This window comes from Mastigoproctus giganteus, chromosome 4 (genome assembly GCF_048544385.1).
Source record: "Mastigoproctus giganteus isolate SK-2022 chromosome 4, ASM4854438v1, whole genome shotgun sequence".
Taxonomy (NCBI): Eukaryota; Metazoa; Arthropoda; class Arachnida; order Uropygi; family Thelyphonidae; genus Mastigoproctus; species Mastigoproctus giganteus.
In genome coordinates, this window is record NC_143578.1 from 221,745,009 (window position 1) to 221,768,917 (window position 23,909).

Here is a 23,909-nt window from a genome sequence, read left to right on the forward strand (position 1 = left end):
CATAAAAGCAAGCTTATATAGCATAAGCCAGAAAAAAAAGAAAAACACTTCTGACATCGGCCACCCATCAAAAATTAGATTTAATTCTTTAAATTTAGTTCTTTGCATTAATCAATGTTAAACTTAATTGCTAATTTTCAGCCTATCTGCCTTTCTGGATCTTGTTGCAGTAATATGCTTTGAATGCTATCATTAGCTATCACGCCAATATTTGTAAGAACATCCTTGGATGCAAATTTAGAAAATAAGCTTGACATGCATTCTTCAATATCATTAATAAATACTGAAAGCAATGCAGGACTTAGCACCATATTCCCGAGGGATACCACTAATAACATTAGTCCAAGAGCAATGCACATTTATAACTATCCTCTGTCTTCTGACACTCAACCACCCTTTTATCCATAGCTGTACTTTGACTCTAATGCCGCAATACTTCAATTTGTAGTCTTTTATGTGGAACAGTCTCAAAAGCTTTGCTGAAATCTAAAAATATGATACCAAAATTATTTTTTACATCTATTTCCTTTATTATTTTATCATAGTAGCCAATCGGACTGGTCAGACATATCTCCTCTTACAAAACCATTCTGTAATTTCTGTATGAATGCATTCCCATGAAGATGATTCTATAATAATTTCTTAAATACTGACTCCATTATTTTCTCTGGAACAAAATCAAGCATTCAGGTCTGTAATTACTCACATCACCTTTTGATTCCCCCTCCCCTCCCCTTGTGAATTAAGGATATATTTGCACATCTCCAGTCAACAGCGAATTCCCCTGAATCCAAGAACGTTCTTATAACTATGGCTCAAGTTTTGATAACCTATTTTTTCAGCCTCTCACACAATAGAATTGAATAGATATCCCATCCATCCCCGGTGTCTTATTTACATTTACCTTTTCAACAATTTGTCTTTCACTGTCTTCTCAGCTATCACAAAATCATTTAGTTCCCAGTTATTTAACCAGTGGTGAGCTGTGAATATTTTAACAATGGGCTCGCAGTTTTTCCAACTTTCTACCCAGCAAATATGATAGATCAAGGAAGTGATGTCATCCACCAGAGGCGCTTTCCACACTCATACTACTAGTAGTTTTATTAGAGCGTGTGATGCATTTTTTTCGTGACCGGTATGATATCTCAAATCAGGGGTGGATAGATGGTGCTTATTATCCCCTTAACCATGCTTTTAGTGAAGGTGTAAAATGTTCCCAGGTGTATTCTAAAAAAAAAAAAAAAAGCTTAAAAACCTGGTCGCCATACCTCCCCTTATGATGATAACTGGATACAACAGTGTCTGGAGATCTAACTTTTTAGAATTCTTGAATAGTGACATCACAATCATACTTCCTACAGTTACTACTCAGTAAGTATGACTGTAACAATATTTATCATATGACTGCGACAATACAAATATTTGTCAAAAATTTATTTTTTTCGTCTCGCATTTTCGTTACATTCCATTGTTAGGTGCCCCTAACAGCTGCGTATGTCGCTTAAACTGCAAAGATCGGTACTTAAATCTACGCTGTTTTCCAGAGATATTTAGATACGTTGCAATCGCAAGTACACATCTCTTACTTCAGTTATCATAAATCCATTGTATCTTGTCTTCCAGAAATTATGTAAATTTGTGAATAATGAATAAAATATTTAGAATAAAAAAACTCTTTTATTTCATAATCAATATATACAAATCAAAATACCTAAAAGAAATGCGAAGGATGTTTCATTTTCGTAAAAAAGTTGTGCATGCTTGGCACACGTGCAACTTTTTTATTCATCTTTTTTTTTAACAATTAGGGACATATAATGGATACATTTTTTTCATGATAAAATTTTAATACTGCGAATAAAAAATAACATGAAATATTTCCCATATCACAAATAACATAACTATCACAAAACATTCCATAATATAGAAACAAATATTACATAAAAAGCAAACTTTCTAGTAAAAGTACACAAAAATCACAGATTATATGAAAAAAAATTATTACACCAATATTGAAGAAAATTTTATTCTGAAAATTGCCATATGCAATTTACTTCTTTATTAATATTTGTTGTCGATCTTCTGCTTGCTCAATAGTTGAGCAATGATTACAGAGGAATGATTTGACATAACGATCCGGATCAAACTGAAGCAATGGTTTTCCATTCAGATGTATGGTCATCATAAACTGCAACGTGTTTAATTGTCAACATTATTCATTCATTCACTCAATATTATTCATTACACTGAAAGCTCGCTCAGTTTCAGCAGTGCTAGTCACAATGGTTTCAAAGATATTTCTGGCTTTCTTAATTGAAAAGGGAATTTCACTCGATTTTAAAGATAAACTGTCTTTGACAAAATCTCTAAAATCATTAATTTTTATTTCATATTTTATCAGAAAACAAATTTCTTATTCGGTTTCCACTGTTTGGCCACTGAGACGAAAGTTCTTTCATATTCCACGATTTCGGGTAGCATATGTTTAAAATTTCTTTCAGTGGTATCGTTATTTTCTTTATTTAATTTAAAATCACTCTCTGTTGCATTAATAACTTATCCTTTAAGGATAAAACAATGCATTTAATAACTTGTCACCAGGTAATTTTTAAATGTGTTCTTACTTTCGAATTTGATTCCTTCAAATTCTTTCCACTTCAACATACTCTCAATTTTAGCTTCATAATTTCCTTCAGAATTTTTCAAATTAGCAATAGCATTGATAATTTGAATAATTAATTTATCTGCTTTTACCATAGTAATTCCGTAAAGCTTCTGAAAGGTAAGAAAGCTCTTGCAGGATGTCGATCATTAGTGCTAAATGGTTACGAAATTCCAGATTAAAAGTCGATTTAATAATCCAGAATATTTAACTTCTGATTCAAAATGTTTGCACAAAGCTGGATAATTCCTCCAACCCGCAATTGCCGTCGTGAAGCTACATCATGGCCCAAACACACGACCGATCTTTATAGTTTCCACATCAAGTTCTTTAGCAATCATCCTTAATTCACACTGGTTTTTGGGGATTGGTGATATGCATAGTTTTTTTTTTTTTTTTAATTATTGCCTGTATGCCATTAAAGTTTAGAACATTTTTTACACAGTGAAAGTTCGACGCAGTTTCAAAATCTGCCAACATTTCATCTTTGTAAAGTTTATATTATATCTTAGTTGCCTCAACACCCCCCCCCCCCACTACATTGCTACTTTCACTAGTTCTTTGAATATTGTGCAAAATGTCGGAATCACTCAGATATTCATCTACTGTGACCATGTAAACATAGACGGAGAAATTTACTGAAAGGTGTGGATCATTCACTTCTCCGAAAAACATATGCCCATTTGTTGGAGTAAAGGGCAATCGCAACACAGCTTGACCAGAGGCTATAATCTGTGTAAAGAATCTTCTTAATCTTCTGACTGACTGGCTATGGAAAGCATATTGACTAGTGCGACTTCTCGGTATGTGACTGCATAGGTTTTACGGACACCACTAACATTGTGAAACAGCAAACCCTTTCACCTTCAATTCGCACTTTATAATTACCTAAATTGCCTAAAGGCCAGAGGTGAGAAAAATACATACAAAGTTGTCTCTCCTAATCCGTTTGTTATATGGGAATTTTATTCGTTTAACGGAAACCATTTTAAATGTAATTACTAAGAGGAATTCAAAAAAATTCGCTATAAAGAAGTTGGTTAAACAGAGGTTCGACTGTAATTAAATCAAAAATGAAGCAATTTTAAAATACATAACTAATTGATTGCACCATTAAAATGCTGGGGATGGGGCCCCGCTCGCCCCACTGTAGTTTCAACTCTGGATACTCAATAATTGCATTCAGGATTTCATTTGTAAAATAAATGATTGTTTCAACAATGGGCTCGCAAATTTTCAAAAAAAATAACAATGGGCTCTCGCAAGCTCACCACTGGTTATAACTCAGTGGACTTCTGGTATTCCATCTCGAAAAACTTCTGTGCAGGTGAATGTAAATGCAAAATAATTTATTCAGAATTCTGAACAGGCTCGTTAGTAATTATTTTGATCATATACAGTGTGCAAATGTGGTTCATCCCATTCCTTCTAATGTTAACATATGCAAAGAATTTTTGTTACTGTTCATAAGTTCATCTGATGTCCATTTAAGTATAAACCCTTGAAAAATATCTCTTAACTGGTATTAAAAGCTTAATAGCTTCTGTGATTACTTCCCTAAATGTTTCTCAATTAGGTTAGGTTATGTTTTTTTTTTAATATACTAAACTGTAGTTAACAATATAACTGTCCTGCAGTTAACTTAGTGTTAGTAGTGGCAATTGACTAGCTGAAGACAAATTACTGCAAATCTATCCTCACACTAATCTTGTTGTTGTCTGCACCTGCTGCAACAGACATCCTTCCACAAATGAGCATCCAGACCTGTATATAGTACTTAAGATGTGACCTAACCATTGCCTTATACAATGAGATGGTCACTTCCTTATCCCCAGTGGCATAATTCACATATATCATTAACAAAACCCAGTGGGTTGTACAGAGAGCCTCACGGCACTGCTCGGAGTACTTCATACCTGAATGACCAATTAACCACAGATAATTTTTCATTCTCCACTACCCTGAGTGAGATGCCATACAGTTAGTACATTAAAATGAGATTACTGCTACCCATATGAAGTACCTTGCATTTGTTAATGTTAAACTTAAATTGCTACTTCTCAACCCATCTAATAATTTATTTAGATCTTGTTGTAGTAGCTTATCTTGATTACATGCATTAACATTCATTCGTATCATCTGTAAACATAGGCATTAGGCCTAATATGCCATCATTAATAAATATTGAAAATAACAACAGGTCAAACACTGAATCCTGTGGGGGGGGACTCCACTAATAATATTTTCCCAAGAAGAGCAGTGTTTGTTAATAACCACTCTCTGTCTTCTCCCACTCAACCATCCGTTTATCCAAAGCAATAACTTGCCTGTACTGCCACACTGCTCCAACTTTCCTGAAATCCAAGTATATGATATCAAAATTATTTTTTGCATCCAGTTCCTTTGTTACTGCATCATAGTATCCAATCAGATTTGTCAGACAAGATTGCCCCTTAACAAATCCATTCTGTGATTGCAGTATAACTGCATTCTTGTCTAGATGATCCTGCATTACTCCTTTAAACAGACACTATTGTTTTCATAGAAACAAAGTTAAGCTAAAATGTCTGTAATTACTCATGTCACCTTTTGATTTCCCTTTGTGAATTGGGAATACATTTGCACATCTCCAATTCATAGGGACCTCACCTGAATCGAAAGCTGCTCTCATAACTATAACCAAAGGTCTGCTTCTAGCGTTGCCTCCCTTATTATAATTGGATAGATCTGATCTATGCATTTTTACATTTAGCTTAAACAATTTTTCTATTAATTTACTCTCGGTTATCACTAAAGTCAGTCCCACGTTGGAATTTGATAAACTTCTGTCGCACCCATTCCTAAAAAATTCCTCATGTGTGGATGTAGATGCAAAATACCCATTCAGTTTGTCAGCAACTTGAGCAGGTTCTTCAGGTTAAACTAGTCATATCTATTAGACCAATATGATTCATTCCTTTCCTTCTATTTTTTACTTTGTAAAATAATAAGAGACGTTTACCTCAATATAGTATGTAGAACAGTTCCATATGATACTCTCCAGAAATTAAACCGAAAAAATTGAAAAACTTACATTAGAGTAACAAATAATTAAAAACCAATTTAACACAAGTAAAAATCAATTTAACGCAATTAAAAATAAGAAAATTAATTAAAATAATTTAACGAAAAAATTGCAAAACAATTATTTTCATTCCTGAAGCTGCAACACTTTTGGACCGTATGGATCACAGGAATGAAAATTACCGAAAATCATAACATACGGTGGAATACGCTGTTGGTAACATCATCAGTTGGTCCCATGGCATACACTTTAAAAACTGATGTATGCCTCTACTAATGCTGACTAACTATAGTCACTTTTATGAAAGCAAAAGCCTTTCCCTTTGCTTTTGACCAGTGGCGGCTTGTGACTCTGATGTATGGGGGTGCTGCTTCTTAAAGTTGCATTAAATTGCCTTGTTTATAAGACATGAGACATAGATAGTAATAATAATAATAATAATAATAATAATAATAATAAGCAAGTTAAAAATACTACAAAACATTAACTGGACACTTACCATTAACAGGCTTGGGTAATCTTGAAATTTTATTTAAAAATAAAATTCATTCTTCGGTTTTTATTTGTTGAAAATAGATTTAACTTTTTCATTCAAGTTTGGTGCACTGTTCAAATCAGCAGCAAAAACCCTTCTCTTTACCCCTGATGGTAGTCACCTCCTTGAGTAAATCCCACATCAGCACATTGTGATCACTGCCACCTAGTGGTCCCTTTATCCCGATAATCAAATCAAGAGTATTAGGCGCCCCCATAGCCAGGTGGGTGGGAGCAGCAGTGCGTAACACACGCTTCTTGATAATTACCCGGGCTCTAGCCCATAACCACCAAATATGGAGGATGCGGAAAGGTCAGGGAATGACCACCACATATCCCCAGAGCAATATGGCCTTAGTTGCTAATGCTCCAAAAAAAACAACAACAACTACATTGAAAAGTACAACTACAAGAGTATTACTCCCTCTGGTTGCCTCCTGAATATGCTGCTGTAGAAAAAAATCATCCAAAAAAGCCTTGCTAGTGTGTGAATGACCAACCCACATGTTCCAGTCAATATCTGGGAAATGAAATCCCCCATTATAAGACAATCTGATTTACTGCCCACTCTATTTCTCTGTACAGCTGGTCGTCATACTCATCAGAGTCATTAGGCCTATAGCACACTCCTACTATCAATTTTGCTTTCCCAGTGCTTATGTCACACCAAACTAACTCAGCACTTCACTGTCCTCCCAGGTCAACTGGATTCACTTCCTTAGATTTTATTTGTTTCTTAACTAATAGCATAACCTCTCCTTCCTTCCTATCCTGTCTATCCTTCCTGTACACATTGTACTCCCCAAATTCCAACTCTGCATTCCTTATATCTGTGTGACACCATGTCTCTGATATGTCAAAATATTATCTGATGATATGGGTCAAAGTAATTCTTACACTCACCTTATGAATTCTTGTTTGTTGCCACAACAGCCGATATTGATAGCATGTTCTGAGGGTAGCAATGTTTCAAATGAGAGGGAAGATATAACTTGGGATACAAACCTAAATAATATCAAGGGGTGTGTCAGGATAGTAAACTATAGAAGATCACTTAGTCTCAACTATGCTTAAAGTAATGTCAGGAGTGTTGTCAATAAAACGGCTGAATTTTAACTCCTGTTTAGGACAACTAATGCTGATATAATAGGCCTAACAGAAAGACGAGTTCCACTATGGTATGTATAATGCATTCAGGAAAGGGAAGATAGAAGGGTTGGAGGGGTCATGCTTCTTATCAAAAGCAGCCTGAGCATGGAAAGAGCTTATGCTGAGTCTGAAGGTATGTCTGTCAGCATAGAATCTGTGTGGTGTGAGTTAGTCAGGAGCAAAGAAACAATGAGAGTGGGAGTAATCTACAGACCAGAATATTGTGAAGAATATGATGGGAGTGTTTACATGCAGATGGAATGGGCAAGCAAGTGTGAATGTCTTATTACTGGTATGATTTTTAATCTGCTCCAGACTGATTGGAATAAGTGGGAGGAAAAGTGGGATGATGAGGAGAAACTTTTTTAAATAAACTAGATGATTATTATTTGTACCAGCATATTAGAGAAAGTACTAAGGGTGAGAATATTCTTCATCTCATCCTTACTAGTGATTCAGATGGCATCACAGGGCTTGAAATACAGGGAACCATTGTCAGGAAGTGATCATGCAGTCATCAGCTGGAAGATGAAGAATGTTGAAGTAGTTAAAGGCAAAGGTACGGATTTTAACTTCAGAAGAAGAGACACAGTTTAAAGTACTGTATGGCATCTGTAAACTGGGCAGATTGTTGGCGGATGGCAAATACGTTTGAATAATGGAATACTTTTAAAGCAAAAATCACAGAAGCCATGAGTGCATACGTACCTTTAAGAACACATTGCAGGAGGATGCTGAAATGGATGAATGCAGAGCTTGGTGGTCATATAGAATAGAAAAACATAGCATGGGACAGTTAGAGAGCAATTAAAAGTACTGAAGCCTACAAGTTAATCTGTAATAGTACCACAAATAAGGTCAAGGAGTCCAAGGCTGTGTATGAGAGAGAGCATTGGCTAAGAGAGCAAAGAATTAGGACAAGGAATTTTTATATATAAGATTACAAAAAAAAAAAACGGATCAGATTGGACCCTTGTGCACACTGGGTGTGGGAAAGTCTTAGAAAAACCAGCTGACGTTGCGGATGAATTGAACAGGTGCTTTGTATCTGACTTTACTGAAGAAAGACCCTTTATGCTGAGGAGAGGCTGTGTGAGTGAGGCTGAGCCATATGAAATCAGTGATGTTGTAATTACTGATGATTGTTTATTAGAAAACTTTTGAGCATAAAGGCACGTAAGGCTCTCACAGAGTTGATGGATTATACCGTTTAGTTTTGAGGGAGAGGGTGAGGGAGTGTACTGAACCATTGCAATTATTTATGAGGGCATCTCTGGACTCAGAGAGCTATCTTTAGATTGGAGAAGTGCCAATGTATTGCCAATACATAAAAGTGGTTCTAAGAGTGAAGTTGGTAACTACAGACTGGTTAGTCTGACTTCAGTGGTAAGGAAAACTTTAGAGGAAGTAATTAAGAGTGCAATCCAAGGACATTTAGATAGATATGGCATTCTGAATGACACATAACATGACTTTGTTAAGGGTAAATCATGCTTAACGTAGTAGGCTATTTTGACACAGTTACTCATGAGCTGGACTTAGGGAATAATTTTGACATAGTTTATTTGGATTTTAGCAAAGCATTTGACTCGGCCCATCATGAGAGATCGAGTCAAATAGGTTAGGATTACTGGTAGGATTCTAAGATGAATTGCAGTGCAGGGCAGCAGGCTGTGATTAATGGATATTTTTCAGATTAATGTAACGTTGAGAGTGGGGTCCCTTAAGGATTGGTTCTTGAACCACTGTTGTTTCTCGTTTTCATAAATTATATCGACGAAGGGATAGAAGGCGTGATGTCAAAATATGCAGATGATTTAAAAATTGGCAGACTCATTAATGATCAGTGCCAAGTAATCCACTTTCAGCATGACTTGAACAGACTTCACAGATGGTCAGAGAAGTGTCAGCTATGTTTTAATGCTGCTAAATGCAAGATCTTACATTTGGGTAATAGTAAACCACAAATAAATTATACACTTGGTGGGGTTGAATTAAAAACTGTGGGGGAGGAAAGGGATCTGGGAGTTACAATAAGGGCAGATATGAAGTTTTCTGAATAGTGTAAACAGGCAGCCAGAAAAGCCCATGTTGTTCTATCAATGATTTATTGAATGGGATAGGGAGGTCATAATTCCACTGTATACGGCAATTGTAATGCATTAGTTGGTCCCACTGAAAAGACATTAAAACCTGTCTAAGACCACTGTAGTCACCTTGCAAAAGCAAAATCCCTTCCCTCTGCCCTTGACAGTCATTATATTTTGAAGTAGATCCCAATCAATATATTATGATCACTGCTACTATTGGTTCCTTTACCTAGATATTTTTAATGCATGGAGAATCACCTGATAATCAAATAACCTAATAATTGCTTTCCATCATTGCCTCTCTAACATGCTGCAGATAACAGTTATCCAATAAATCTGGTGTAATGACCAACTCACAACTTCCAGTCAATATCTGGAAAGTTAAAATTCCCCATTACAAGATATTCTGAATTCCTAGTCCATTCCATTATACAGTCGGAACTCTTTATAGTGACCCTCTTTTTAACATCTCACACATTGTAACGTCCTATGTGGTTGGTCCTGGCAAATTTCTCATTTCCTCATTCCCCTGGGGGGTTATTACAGAGAGCTTTGGCTGTACCTATCACAGAAATATGACCTATAGCAGCCTAATAATTTCATTTTGTTTTCCCAGTGCTTATGTTACACCAAACTGACTGAATATTGCATTGACTGAATATTGCATATCAACTGTGTGCACTGGCTTAGATTCTATGCTTCTTAACCAAGAGAAAATGGCATTCCTACTCCTTCTTGTTCTGTTTGTCCTTCCTATACACATTGTACTCACTATATTTAAATTCTGCTTCCCTTATGTCTGAGAGTCATACTATGTATGTCCTTTATCTGGTAACATCCACCAAATACGGGGGATGCGGAAAGGTCAGGGAATGACCACCGCATATCCCCGGAGCAATATGGCCTTAACTGCTAATGCTCCTAAAAACGAAACAACAACATCCTCAAGTCTGTCTTGTTGTTAAATAATTGAACTTTTTTTAAGTTTTAGTGATAATACAATAATAGAAATCTGTATCATTGTCGAATAACTGAACTTTTTAAAACATTTAACATTGAAAAGGTATGCCATTCGGCATACCTTTTCATGTAGGAACAGTGCAATCAAAAGTGATATTTTATATGTCAGATCAGTATAATTTTCACCAGACACTAAAATCAGAGAAAGTTTTGATCACCATCACTGTAAATATGAATTAGCACCACCATAATCTTTTATTTGCAAAAAATGAGCAAATATAAATAACAAACTAACACATTATACTTAAAACACGTGCGAAGAACAGATAAAGCAATTAGTGCACATCTCAGCTGGGAGAAATTCAAGTTTAACGCTGCTGACGAGGCTAGTGGGAGCCAGACATGTTCAAAGCCACTAAGTGGATTTTTCTTATTTATTGATTTGAAATTATTGTTTTTCTAAACATTTTGATTTAAATTTAATAGTACAGCATTATTTTGTGATTTTCTGATTAATCTGGTGTATTTATTCTTTACTTGGCTTTGTAATTGTATAAAGGTATCGGTAAGGGTATCAAATCCACATGTTACAAGTTGCAGCTCCGGTGAACGAGAAGCTTTTTAACCATATTCAGCCGCTTTATTTACCATTTTTTTCATCAAATTATTTTCTATAAGTAGCTTATAGACCTAGTCAGGATCACTAGTTTATTCTGAATTGAGATAGCGAGATTTGGAAGTTAATTAATACTTATGTGTCTCTAGTTTTACCATTCGTAACTTGCCGCCTTTGTTATACGATACGTTATATTCCGAAATAGATAGCGTTAGTATAGTATAATATTGTCAATTAATCAGTAAAATCTATAAAACTTGTTAAACTTCGTTGTCAATTAAATTGTACTTTTAACTAAATATATATAACGACTTAATTAAAACGTAACATAATTAATTAATACATAACTTGATATGGAAATTATATAAAGGCAACTCGTAGATAATTAAGACTTGATACTGAAATATATATATATATACCGTTATAACTGTGTTGGGATACAAGTTTAGGGTTATAATTTTGTATTGAAATTGAAATTTTTTTGAAATTAAATCGAAATCGTGACTCAGACCAGAGTAGCAAAGCAAAAGGTTCAAGCTAATGGGAGTGCTGTGGCTCAGAGGAGAACTGAGGGGGGCAGTTGCCCTCTGAATCACAGCCTTTTAAAATGCACTGCTTGCATGATGGTTGTGGATCAATCAGGTACGGGACATCATATTGCCATGGGGGATGTCTTTGTGTGTGCGCGCGCGATGCAAGGAGTGTAACGAAATCAGGCAACAACTCAGTGTTGTTATGGGCTTATATGAGAGCTTGAAGGACAGGGTGGATGCCCTCGAATGAACTAAATTGAGGAGCCCATCAAGCTCTCAGCTGCCCACATCAACGACAGTGCTTGCACTTGTTCATCAAGCAACACAGCGGCAACCCCCAAGGCAGAATGTGCTGGTCCCACAGGAACTAGTAGTTGTTGGTGACTCTATTGTCAGGGAAACGGGAAACATGCTTTGTAAAACGGATAGGTGGAACAGGACCAGGGTATGTCTGCCAGGGGCAAAGGGTGATGACGTTGTAGAGCAGATATCATCTTTTAAGGGCACAAAAGGTGATATAGTTGTACACGTTGGCACTAATGATATCAAGATTAGGAGACTGGCAGAATTACTTAACAAGTACAGGTCACTGTTGAAAAAAAGCTGTGAATTATGGTTGAATTTGAAAGTGTTTGCAATTCTGCCCAGACACGATAGGAGGGACTATGTGATGAGAGCCTTGTCGATCAATTTGGCCCTGGAAAGCCTGTGCAAGGCTCAAGGGGAAAAATTTTTTTCAGCCTGGTCTTTACTTGTTAACAGGAGAGATTGCTTCTACAGGGATGGAATACACTTAAATAGAAAGGGTGCAAGAATATTTGCTGATGCTATCGAGGCAGTGTTAGGTGGGTCGGAAAACTGCAAGCTTGGGGGGATACAAGGACTAATAGATTAACAGTAGCTACTGGCAGAGGTGAAAGTGATTCTTGCACTGCTTCTATTAGAATGAGCAGCAGCCTGGAAAACAAGATGCAGGATATTTCAGAGACTGCTGGGAGTCATTGTGTACAAGTAAACACATGGGTTGTGTTAGGGTAGCTAAGAATAGGAACAGGTGCATGTATATTTGCGTGTACACCAATGCTAGCAGTTTGGTAAATAAATATCATGAATTTTAGGTATTGCACAAAACATCAAAGGCAGATATTTTTGGGATATCAGTCATGTGGTGTCACACAGATATAAGGAATGCAGAACTGGAATTTGGGGAGAACAATGTGTACAGGAAGGATAGACAGGATAGGAAGGGAGGAGGGGTTATGCTATTAGTTAAGAAACACATAAAATCCAAGGAAATGAAGCCAGTCGACATCGCTAGACAGTGCAGTGTCGAGTCAGTTTGGTGTCACATAAGCATTGGGAGATCAAAATTCAGAGTAGGAGTGTGCTATAGGCCTAATGACTCTGATGAGTATAATAACAAACTGCACAGGGAAATAGAGTGGGCCAGTACATCAGAGAGTCTTATAATACGGGATTTTAATTTCCCAGATATTGACTGGAATTTGGGGCTTGGTCACTCACACACTAGCAAGGCTTTTGTGGATTTATTGGATGATTGTTTTCTACATCAGCATGTTCGGGAGGCAACTAGAGGGAGTAATACTCTTAATTTAATTATCAGTAGTGATTCTTCATTCATTAAGAATCTGCAGATAAAGGAACTACTAGGTGTCAGTGACCACAGTGTGCTGAAGTGGCATTTACTCAAAGAGGTAACTACCATAAGGGGTAAAGGGAAGGGTTATTGCTTTCGTAAAGGCGACTACGATGGTCTCAGACAGTATTTAAATTCTATACAGTGGGACCAACTGAAGATATTACCAACAGCAAATTCAAAACTAGGCTTTACATACCAGCTAAGAAATACTGTTCAAGATTTAGGCCCAAATGGATGTCAGATGAACTAATGAGACATATGACAGAGAAGAAAAATGCATGGGATACATATAAATTAACATGTGACACAGAAGCCTATGATAGATATAAGTTGATCTGTAACCAAGTTACTAAGGAGGTTAGGCAGGTGAAGGCAGATTACGAGATATCTTTGGCAAGGAATGCAAAGAAAAACAGCAAAGAGTTCTTTACTTATGTAAACTCTAGAAGGGATGGGATGAATCAGATTGGTCCACTTGATATTGATGTGTCAACTTGATGATCCCGCTCAGGTAGCTAACAAACTAAATGAATATTTTGCATCGACATTCACACATGAGGAGCTATTCAGCGAGGGGAATGCCAGAGGTGTATTCAACTCTGGCAGTAAGCTAGAGAATCTTGTAATAACTGAGAGTAAAGTGGAGGAGAAATTGTTGAAGATAAACACAAGAAAGGCACCTAGGGTGGATGGGATCTATCCAGTTATATTAAAGGAGACAGCAAAGGAAGTAAGCAAACCCTTAGCCATAATTATGAGAGCTTCCTTGGACTCAGGGGAGGTACCCACAGAGTGGAGATGTGGAAATGCGACCCCAATTCAAAAAGGAGTATCAAAGGCCGACACAAGTAATTATAGACCTGTGAGTTTAACTTCTGTTCCAGGAAAATTAATGGAGGCACTGGTTAAAGAAGCACTGCAGGATCATCTAGACAAGACTTTAGTATAGCTCGGACCCAGCATGGTTTTGTTAATGGGAAGTCCTGCCTGACCAACTTGATTGGATATTTTGATGCAATCACAAAAGAACTGGATGCAGGGAATAACTTTGATATTAGAGAGAGAGAAAATCTTTATTGTACAGTAAAGATACAGATACAATAATGTGCCCGCCACAGCCAGGAGGCCAGGGGTTTGACAATGATATAGGGTAATATAAAAATATGTACAGTATAAAAATTTGTGCAGTATAAAAGATTACATAACAATTAAAAACGTAGCATTAGCCATTCAATAGATATGAGTATGTACATAGTTGTGAGGCAGACAGTACACCAATATATGTGCACGTTCATATGTACAAAGCACATATTTAAGCATATTCACACAAGTCAGAAAATTTCACAGTGCCAAATTGATGTTCGGTATTGCATTTTCTTGTGAGACAGTTCGTCGATTTGCCTGCGACGTGCCGTTATGCGCCTCATAGGAGATAGCAGATGGAGATATCAGTATGAGTCGACATCAGGGGCCAAACAAAAGGGGAACAAGTTCGGCCAACGAGCGCCTGTAATTGCGATCAGAAGCGAATTTCTGGAGGTCAACTCTGATCATTAGCAGGGCTTGTACTGTAGGAAGTACTTGTCCAGGTAGGAATCTGTCACTGATCTTCAGCATGTTTCGTTGTAGCTGAAGAAGAGGGGTGGCTCGTAAGGAAGGAAGTGGAACATGCCACTGGCATATATCCCAGAAGTCAGGGGAGTTGATTTTGACAACCAGCATTTTGACTGTGGTCACAGTTCTCCTCATGCTGATTATTTGAGGCAGCCGCGGGATTTGGAGTTGGTCGGCCATGCTGGTGGTCCTCTGCTGAGGGGGAGTCGATGTTTGTGGGTTGCCCACTTCAATATCCAGTATTCACTGGCGAAGATGGGCTTCATGAGAGAAGGTACTGCGGATGCCCATATTTCAGAGGCATACAGAAAGGTAGGATACACAATGGTTTCCAGATATCTAACTGTGGTTCTTGAGTCTGTGTTATGAAGAAGATGTTGACGGGCAATCCAGCGCATTCGGTTGATCTTGCGTAGAACACATTCGATGTGACAGTTGAACCTAAGGTTTGGGTCGAAGGTTACACCGAGATCTTTGTGTTTAGTAACACTTGGAATAACTGCACCCTGCAGTGAGGGTTGTATGGATGTGGGACACTTCTTCAGAGAAAAAACCATAATAACGGATTTTTGGGGGTTCATATAGTTGGATCTTAGAAAAGCTTTTGATACTGCTGCACATGGAAGACTGCTGCACAAATTGGAGCAGTGTGGCATTGAAGACAAATTGCTGCTATGGATAAAGGGGTGGTTGAGGGAGAGAAGACAGAGAGTGATGATAAATGGACACTGCTCATAGTGGAGTAATGTATTAGTGGCGTCCCTCAGGGTTCAGTGTTGGGTCCATTATTGTTTTCTGTATTTATAAATGATACTGATGATGGTATATCAAGCATCCGAGTATGCAGACGATACAAAGGTTGGCAGGGTTGTCAAGGACACTACTGACATTATGCTGCTGCAACAGGATCTGGAAAGGTTGAGCAGATGGGCTGAGAGATGGCAAATTAAGTTTAACACTGACAACTGTAAAGTACTACATATGGGAAACAGCAACCCCAGAGCAATGTAACAAATCTGTGGAACTACACTGACAGTGGTAAAGATCGAAAAGGACCTGGAGGTAATTGTGCAGGCAAATATGAAGTTTTCTGAGAAGTGCAGACGGGCTGCAAGAGTAGCTCATAGTGTTTTGTCAATGATATACAGCAATTTTTCTAGCAGGGATAAGAAGGTACTTATCATCTTGTGTAAGGCAATGGTCAGACCACACCTTGAGTATGGTATACAGGTCTGGAGGCCTCATTTTAAGAAGAATGTAGAGCTGCTGGAATGAGTACAGAGAAGGGCAACAAGATTAGTGAATGGAGTAAAGGGGTACACTTACGAAGAAAGGCTTAAGTTTTGCAAATTACAGTGTCTGGAGACTAGGCACCAGCGAGGTGATCTGATAGAGGTGTATAAAGCCATGAATGGTTTGAGCATCTCAATGCTGATGGGATTCTTCCTCTTGCTCAGAATAATCACCTGAGAGGGCAAAAATTTAGATTGAGGAAAGACAGATGTAGGATAGACGGTCCTTGAGGTTGTCACAGACATTCTCTTAGATATGCCAGACAAGCTGCACTTGCTACCTGGGAGTCTAAAATACGGATGGAACTGATATTCGGGTGACACTCAAGTCAAGTGGACCTAATTTCGGCGAAGTTCGGACGGTCTGTGACAGCCAAATCCTCAGCTTGCACCTTCACGATGGTGGGACTGTTAGTAATCCTGGGTATAACCTCCATGCACAAGTACATGGTGGGTGACCACCCAGGTGTGAACCAACGTAAGCAGAGGTCGAGGTGTGGTGCCCACACCACATGGAGGAACGCCGACCCTCTATGTTACCAGGCAGTACTAGGTGTTAGATGACTCTCATCAACCGGTGAAATACCACCACTTTGTTTATTGGAGGATTGAAGTGGTGGAACCCATGTTTAGTCTCTAGAGCTAAGTTCCGGTCACCCCTTTCCTATCTCTTCCATCATGCAGTATGATTGATGACTTTTGAGGTTATGATGAATGTCGTGGCGAGATCCAATATTCCTTACATTTCGAGGGTACAGCTCTAAAACGGTGTTCGCAGGCCGGCCGCTAGTTAGTACACCGGACCGAAACTATTGGTAACTCTCTAGGAGGCTTCCGGATCAGCTAGTGTATAATCTTGCTACCTCTACTCTGCCAGATAGTGACTGGAGGGAGTCCGAGTAGTGTGTATGCGGGGAGCATTGTCGAGGCCACGTTATGTCAAGGATCTGGGTATATTCTTACCACATGTACGTCATATCCAAAAATTTCATTACTTCATACAGTATGTCCCACCCACTTTTTCTTACTATTGAATACACCATGAATTGTCAAACTAATAGAGCAAGCTTATCTGCGAAAAGATCTAAACCTCCCCAGAACTTCCTAATTCATTTCACAAATATACGTGGTCTCAATTCTAATCTCAATGATGTCCATTTCCACTTGCAGTCTGCCAAACCCCGTGTACTTTTTCTGACAGAATCTCAGTTATCGGTTGATTGAACTACTGCTCATCTCAGATGCCCAAATTATTCACTGTATGATTCCTTTCGCCTGAAAGGTGGTACTTGTGCATATGTCCCTTCTGATATTCCCTCTCAGAGACTTGGCAATTTCGAATCTCCTCTCTTTGATCTTCTCTGGCTTAAAATCTCTCTACCTCATTGTGTCAAATTCATCTGTTGTCTCTACCATTCTCCCAACTCCACTAATCACTTGGAGCTCTTTGACTTCCTCTCACTGTAACTTGACTTTCTCCAGTCCAACTTTCGTAACAGTGAGGTAATTTTCCTTGGTGATTTTAATGTTCACAACTCCAGCTGGCTTCCGTTTTCTAGTCACACCGACCCAGCAGGTCGAGATGCTGAGGCTTTTGCAATTACTAATGACCTAGCACAGATTGTTCATTTACCTACAAGAATAGCGGACAACCTTAATCATACAGCCAATACCCTTGATCTTTTTCTCGCAAACAACCCTTCTAAGTACACGGTCGAAGTGAGAGGTCCTTTAGGCATTTCAGATCACAACTTGGTGATTGTCTCTTCTCCAATGGAACCTTTATCTCATGGCTATTACCAACCTCGTGTTGTTTGGCATTACAAGAATGCAAAATGGGATGACCTGCGAGACTTCTTTTCTTCTTTTCCTTGGTCAGATTACTGTTTCAAAACTTCTGAAGTCAATGTTTGCTCAGATCGTGTCAGTGAAATTATTCTTGCAGGAATGGAATCCTTTATCCCACACTCCACTCTAAAATGTCGTCCTTTATCTAAACCTTGGTTTTTCAATAAATGTACTAAGGCTGTTCAAGAGAAGAATGTTGCATATCGTAATTGGCTTGTTTCTAATTCTTCAGTTTCATTTTCTGCCTACTCCAAAGCTCGCAACAATTGTAAAGCGGTTATTAATCAGTCCAAACTTGAGTTTCAACAGGCTAAGAGTAGGAAACTTGCTTCTTGCCCTAATGGTAGCCGAGCATTCTGGTCTCTTGCCAAAGCTATTGGCCGCAACTTTTCCCCATCTCTGCTCCCACCTCTGTCCAAACCAGATGGTTCTGTTGTCACTTCAGTTAAAGGATAAAGCTGACCTGCTAGCATCCCATTTTTCTTAAAGCTCATGTATTAATGATCTTGGTAAACCACCTCCCACCATTCCCAACACACTCCATTCAATGCCTCCTGTGGTCTTCCGTCAAAAGGATATCAGAAGGATTTTGATGAATCTTGATGCTAAGAAAGCTCCAGGTCCTGATGCCATTTCTCCACTTGTTCTCAAAACCTGTGCTCCTGAACTTACTCCTATTCTTTGCCGCCTTTTTTCACTTTCTTATTCCAAAGGTGTTTTTTCTTCTTCTTGGAAATTTGCTCATATCCAGCCAGTTCCTAAAAAGGGTGACAAATCCCTCCCATCCAATTATCGTCCCATTGCAATTACTTCTACTCTTTCTAAAGTAATGTAGAAATCAATTAACCGCCAACTCTTAAAGTACCTAGAAACTTTCTGTTTGATCAACAATCGCCAGTATGGATTCCGTCAGTGTCGATCCACTGGTGATATTCTGGCTTATGTTACCCATTTATGGACTAATTCAATGGAAAGGTTCGGTGAAACACAAGTAGTTGCTCTTGACATCTCAAAGGCTTTTGATTGTGTTTGGCAAAGATGGTCTTCTAAACAAGCTTCCATCTTATGGTTTGCCAACTGTTTTTAGTAATTGGTTATCCAGTTTTCTCTGTGATCGCTCATGTGATGGTAGATGGCTCTCTGTCTTCTAACTTCTCCACTAATGCCGTTGTCCCCCAAGGTTCAGTTCTTTCCCCCTACTCTTTTCCTCTTGTATATCAATGACCTTCTTCCATTGACTGGAAATCCTATCCATAGTTTTGCCGATGATAGCACATTGCATTCAACTTTCCATTTTGAAAAACCTTGTCCTGCTCAATCAGCTTCAACTTCTCGAAAATCTGCTACCAATTCCTTAAATTCCGATCTTCAGGTAATTCTCCAGTGGGGCAAAGACAACTTAGTTGATTTCAACCCTTGTAAAACTGAATCTTATCTTATATCTCGCAAAAAGGATTCTTCTGCTCCTATGCTTATCTTTAGTGACACTCCGATTTCTAGGCAAAATGATATATCTCTTTTGGGGATTACCCTGACTTCTAATCTCTCTTGGGACAAGCACATTACAAATATTGCTTCCTCTGCATCTAAAAAACTTGGTTTTCTCTTTTGCTCTCAGCATTACTTTTCTTCCAAACAGCTGCTCACTCTGTATAAATCGCAAATCCGCCCTGCCATGGAATATTGTTCCCACATCTGTAGTGGTGCCCCCAAAACCTCTCTCAGGCCTCTTGATTCCATTCAGACGAGGGCAGTTAGATTAATTAATGATTCATCTCTAACAGAGTCTCTCCACTCACTTTCTCATAGACGCACTGTTGCTGCTGCATGCCTCTTCTACAGATACTTCCATGGGCACTGTTCTTCTGAATTGGCTTCTATAATTCCCGCTCTCTCTTTCAAAACAGTCCGAACAAGTACCGCCACCAGCAACATCAATTTACCGTCCAACTTCAAACCCACAGAACCAACTTTTCATCTTCCTCATTTATTCATTCAACTGCCGTTTTCTGGAACAACCTTCCTTCATACATATTTCCTGAAAATTATAAATCTACAGAAGTTCAAGTGCAATGTCAACAAATATCTTCTTTCGTCTTCTCAACCTCCAACCCAAGCACAGTACTATGTACTATAGGTTCTAACACCTCTCGTGTTTGGGGTTCACATAAAAAAAAAAGACGTGTGTAAATTTCCTTTAGCCAGCAGGTACTTGGTTGGTGGAACAGACTACCATCCCTTGTCGTGGAAGTTGATAGCCTAAATAAATTTAAGGCTCAGTTGGAAAGGTATTTCAAACGAACAGAGTGGTGAAGTGGAAGTGGTTTTTCTTTTTTTCTAGCCGATGCTGCATAACCTTGATTTCTTGTATCATATGCCTCTACTAATGCTAATGTTAATAAAGTTATTTAGTGAGTTATTACAGTCCTTTAACACACGCACTGGTCATAGATATAATGCATGATGAACTAAATGGCACACCACGTGAAGTGGCACACTCTGAATGAAGTAGTTGAGTTCAAAAAATCAACAACTTTGTGCATAGTTGAAAGTGGAAAAACTAAAATTCTGTCCCCCAAAAAACTGCACTTGCCCCTCCCTGTTCTTTAATAACTATGCCAAATCAGCTGTCTAGCCACACCATGGTGGAAGATTTTGGAATATGGTAGTTTTAACTAACAATGGGCAATATACATGAATCCAATATATTTTCCATTAGAATCACATTAAAACACATACAGAAAGAAGGGGAAATCTGAAACATATTCATTAATAGCTATGACACATTGGGTAACCACTATTTGTATATATAATTATTCAGTTATTAATTATTCTCTTTAACCCTTTGACTGCCATGAATAATTATTCATAACATATAATTATCCACAAATTCTTGCATACAGAAGGTAATTTATAAGACTTATGAAATCATGAAAAAGTTATTTGAGGTTCAAATAATTGCTGTAATTTTCCGGTATAAAAGAAACAATTAAATGTTATCTTAAAATCTAATATTTTAAATATAATGATGATAATAATAAATTTTAATTCCAAAAGAATATATAAATAATTTATCACTGAAGATATCAAAAATTTGTGAATTAAAATTATTAAAGAAATTCAAATATTTCACCTTTCCATCAGGTAAATGAATAGAAGTGTATATATCAGAGATTTCTAGTCGTCCAAATCTTCCTATCTCCCCTTGCAATTTAAGTCCTGTAAAAGTACTTGACATTTTCCAGAATCTAAAAGAGAATCAGTCAATGGCTAGAAACTGGTAAAACTAAAACTAGCAAAACTAGATAGCGAAAAACATAGCACTGTATTAGAAATCTGTTAGATTACTATAGTATTATCAATTAATTAAGTAAAATTTATTAATTTTATTAAAGTTCATTGTTAATTAAATTATATTTAACAGAATCATGACCCAGACTAAAGCAGCAAAGCAGCATTCACAGGATAGCCAGTGTGCTGTGGATCGAGGGAGAACCGAAGGGGGAGATTCTTCAATGAATCACAGTCAAATACAATGCGTGATATGTGATACATTTGCAGATCTGTTCTGGACAGATCTGAAACCAGATCATGATCTAGCCAAGAAGGATGTTTTTGTGTATGCTAGGTGCAGAGGCTGTGAAGAAATTAGGCGCCAACTCAGCATTCTAATGGGTGTCTAAAAGAGTTTGAGGTGTAAGGTAAATGCCTTCGAAGAAATTAATATGAGTGACCCACCTAGCTTTCAGCTGCCCAACTCAACACCAGAGCTCAGTCCTGTGCATCAGGCAACACAGAGGCAATCTCCAAGGCAAAATGCACTGGTCCCACAAAAACTAGTTATTGTCAGTGACTCTATTGTCAGGGAGACGGGGAATATATTATGCAAAAAGGATGGTGGAACAGGACCAGGGTAGATCTGCAAGGGGCAAAAATTAATGACATTGTAGAGCAGACATCATATTTTAAGGGAACCAAAGGTTGTTGAACAAATATTGTTGTACACATTGGCACAAATGACCATAAGAGTAAGAGATCTGCAAATTTACTTAACAAGTACAGGTCAATGCTGGAAAAAAGTCGCAGTCAGGGTTAAATTTGAAAGTGTCTGCAACTCTGCCCAGACATGATAGGAGGGATTATGATGAGAGCCTTGCCAATCAATTCGGCCCTGGAGAGCTTGTGCAAGGCTTGAATGGTAGAATTTTTTTCAACGTGGTATGTGCTTGCTAACAGGAAATACTGCTTCCACTCGGAAGGGATACACTTAAATAGAAAGGATGCAAGAATATTTGCTGATGCTTTCAAGGCAGTGTTAGGTGGTTAAGAAACTGCTAGATTGTGGGGATATGAGGACTCCAAATACTCGCTCCAAATGTATGTCTAGTTTTGCCTTGAATCTATTTAAGCAATCAACTGCAACAACGACAGATGGAAGTTTGTTCCAGCAATCATCCATCCGTTGGCTAAAGTCAAATTTCCACACATCTATCCTGCAACTGTCTTTCCTCAATTTGGATTCATGTCCTCTCAGGCAATTATTCTGAGTAAGAGGAAGAATTCCATCAGCATTCAGCATGTTCAATCCATTTAAGAATTTATACACCTCAATCAGGTCGCTTCGCAGGTGCCTAGTCTCCAGACACAGTAATTTGCAAAACTTAAGCCTTTCTTCGTAAGAGCAACCCTTTGTTCCATTCACTAATCTTGTTGCCCTTCTCTGTACTCGTTCCAGCAGCTCTACATCCCTCTTGAAATGAGGCCTCCAGACCTGTATACAGTACTCAAGTGTGGGCTGACCATTGCCTTATACAAGGGAATAATCACCTCCTTATCCCTGCTAGAAAAATGCCTGTATATCATTGACAAGACACAATGAGCTACTATTGCAGACCATCTGCACTGCTCAGAAAACTTCATATCTGTCTGCACAATTACCCTCAGATCCTTTTCACTCTCTACCAATGTCAGTGTAGTACCACACAGTTGATACATTACTCTGAGGTTACTGCTACCCATACGCAGTACTTTACATTTGCCAATGTTAATCTCAGTTGTCCCCTCTCAGCCCATCTGCTCAACTTTTCTAGATCCTGTTGCAGCAGTGTACTGTCATTAGTGCCATTAAAAACCTTGCCGTCCTTCGTATTGTATGCAAACTTGGACAATAAGCCTCATATACCATATGAATACAGAAAACAACAATGGACCAAACACTGAACCCTGGGAGAGTCCACTAATAAAATTAGTCCACGAAGAGAAGTGTCCATTGATTACCACTCTCTGTCTTGTCTAACTCAACCATCCCTTTATCCATAGCAACAATTCGACTCCAGTGCCACACTCCTCCAATTTGTGTAGCAGTCTTCCATGTGCAACAGTATCAAAATCCTTTCTAAGATCCAAATATATGATATCAAAATTATTCTTTGCATCCAGTTCCTTTGTGACAACATAGTATCCAATCAAATTGGTCAGACAAGACTTCCCCTTAACACACCCATGCTGTGTCTGAGCTATAACTGAAGAATTTCCCTGGAACAGAAGTTAAACTAACAGGTCTGTAATTGCCTGTGTCTCCATTTGATCCCCCTTTGTGAATTGGGGTCACATTTGCACATCTCCACTCCATGGGTACCTCCCCTGAGTCCAAGGAAGCTCTCATAATTATGGCTAAGGGTTTGCTTACTTCCTTTGCTGCCTCCTTTAATATAACTGGATCGATTCCATCCCCTAGGTGCCTTTTTTATGTTTATCTTCAACAATTTCTCCTCCACTTTACTCTCAGCCATTACAAGACTATCTAGCTTACTGCCAGTGTTTAATACACCTCTGGCATTCCCCACACCCTGAATATCTCCTGATTTGTGAATGTAGATGCAAA

At 38.2% G+C, this 23,909-nt stretch overlaps 1 protein-coding gene across 1 annotated transcript in view; it reads right to left on the reverse strand.

The window, feature by feature from the left end:
* Window positions 1-23,909, reverse strand: part of LOC150087426 (cilia- and flagella-associated protein 44) — a 577,933-nt gene that overhangs the window by 457,777 nt on the left and 96,247 nt on the right. The window contains exon 5 of the mRNA XM_090372063.1: window positions 21,159-21,273. Within this exon, the coding sequence (XP_090228189.1) occupies window positions 21,159-21,273 (115 nt within the window). The remainder of the gene's footprint in view (window positions 1-21,158; window positions 21,274-23,909) is intronic.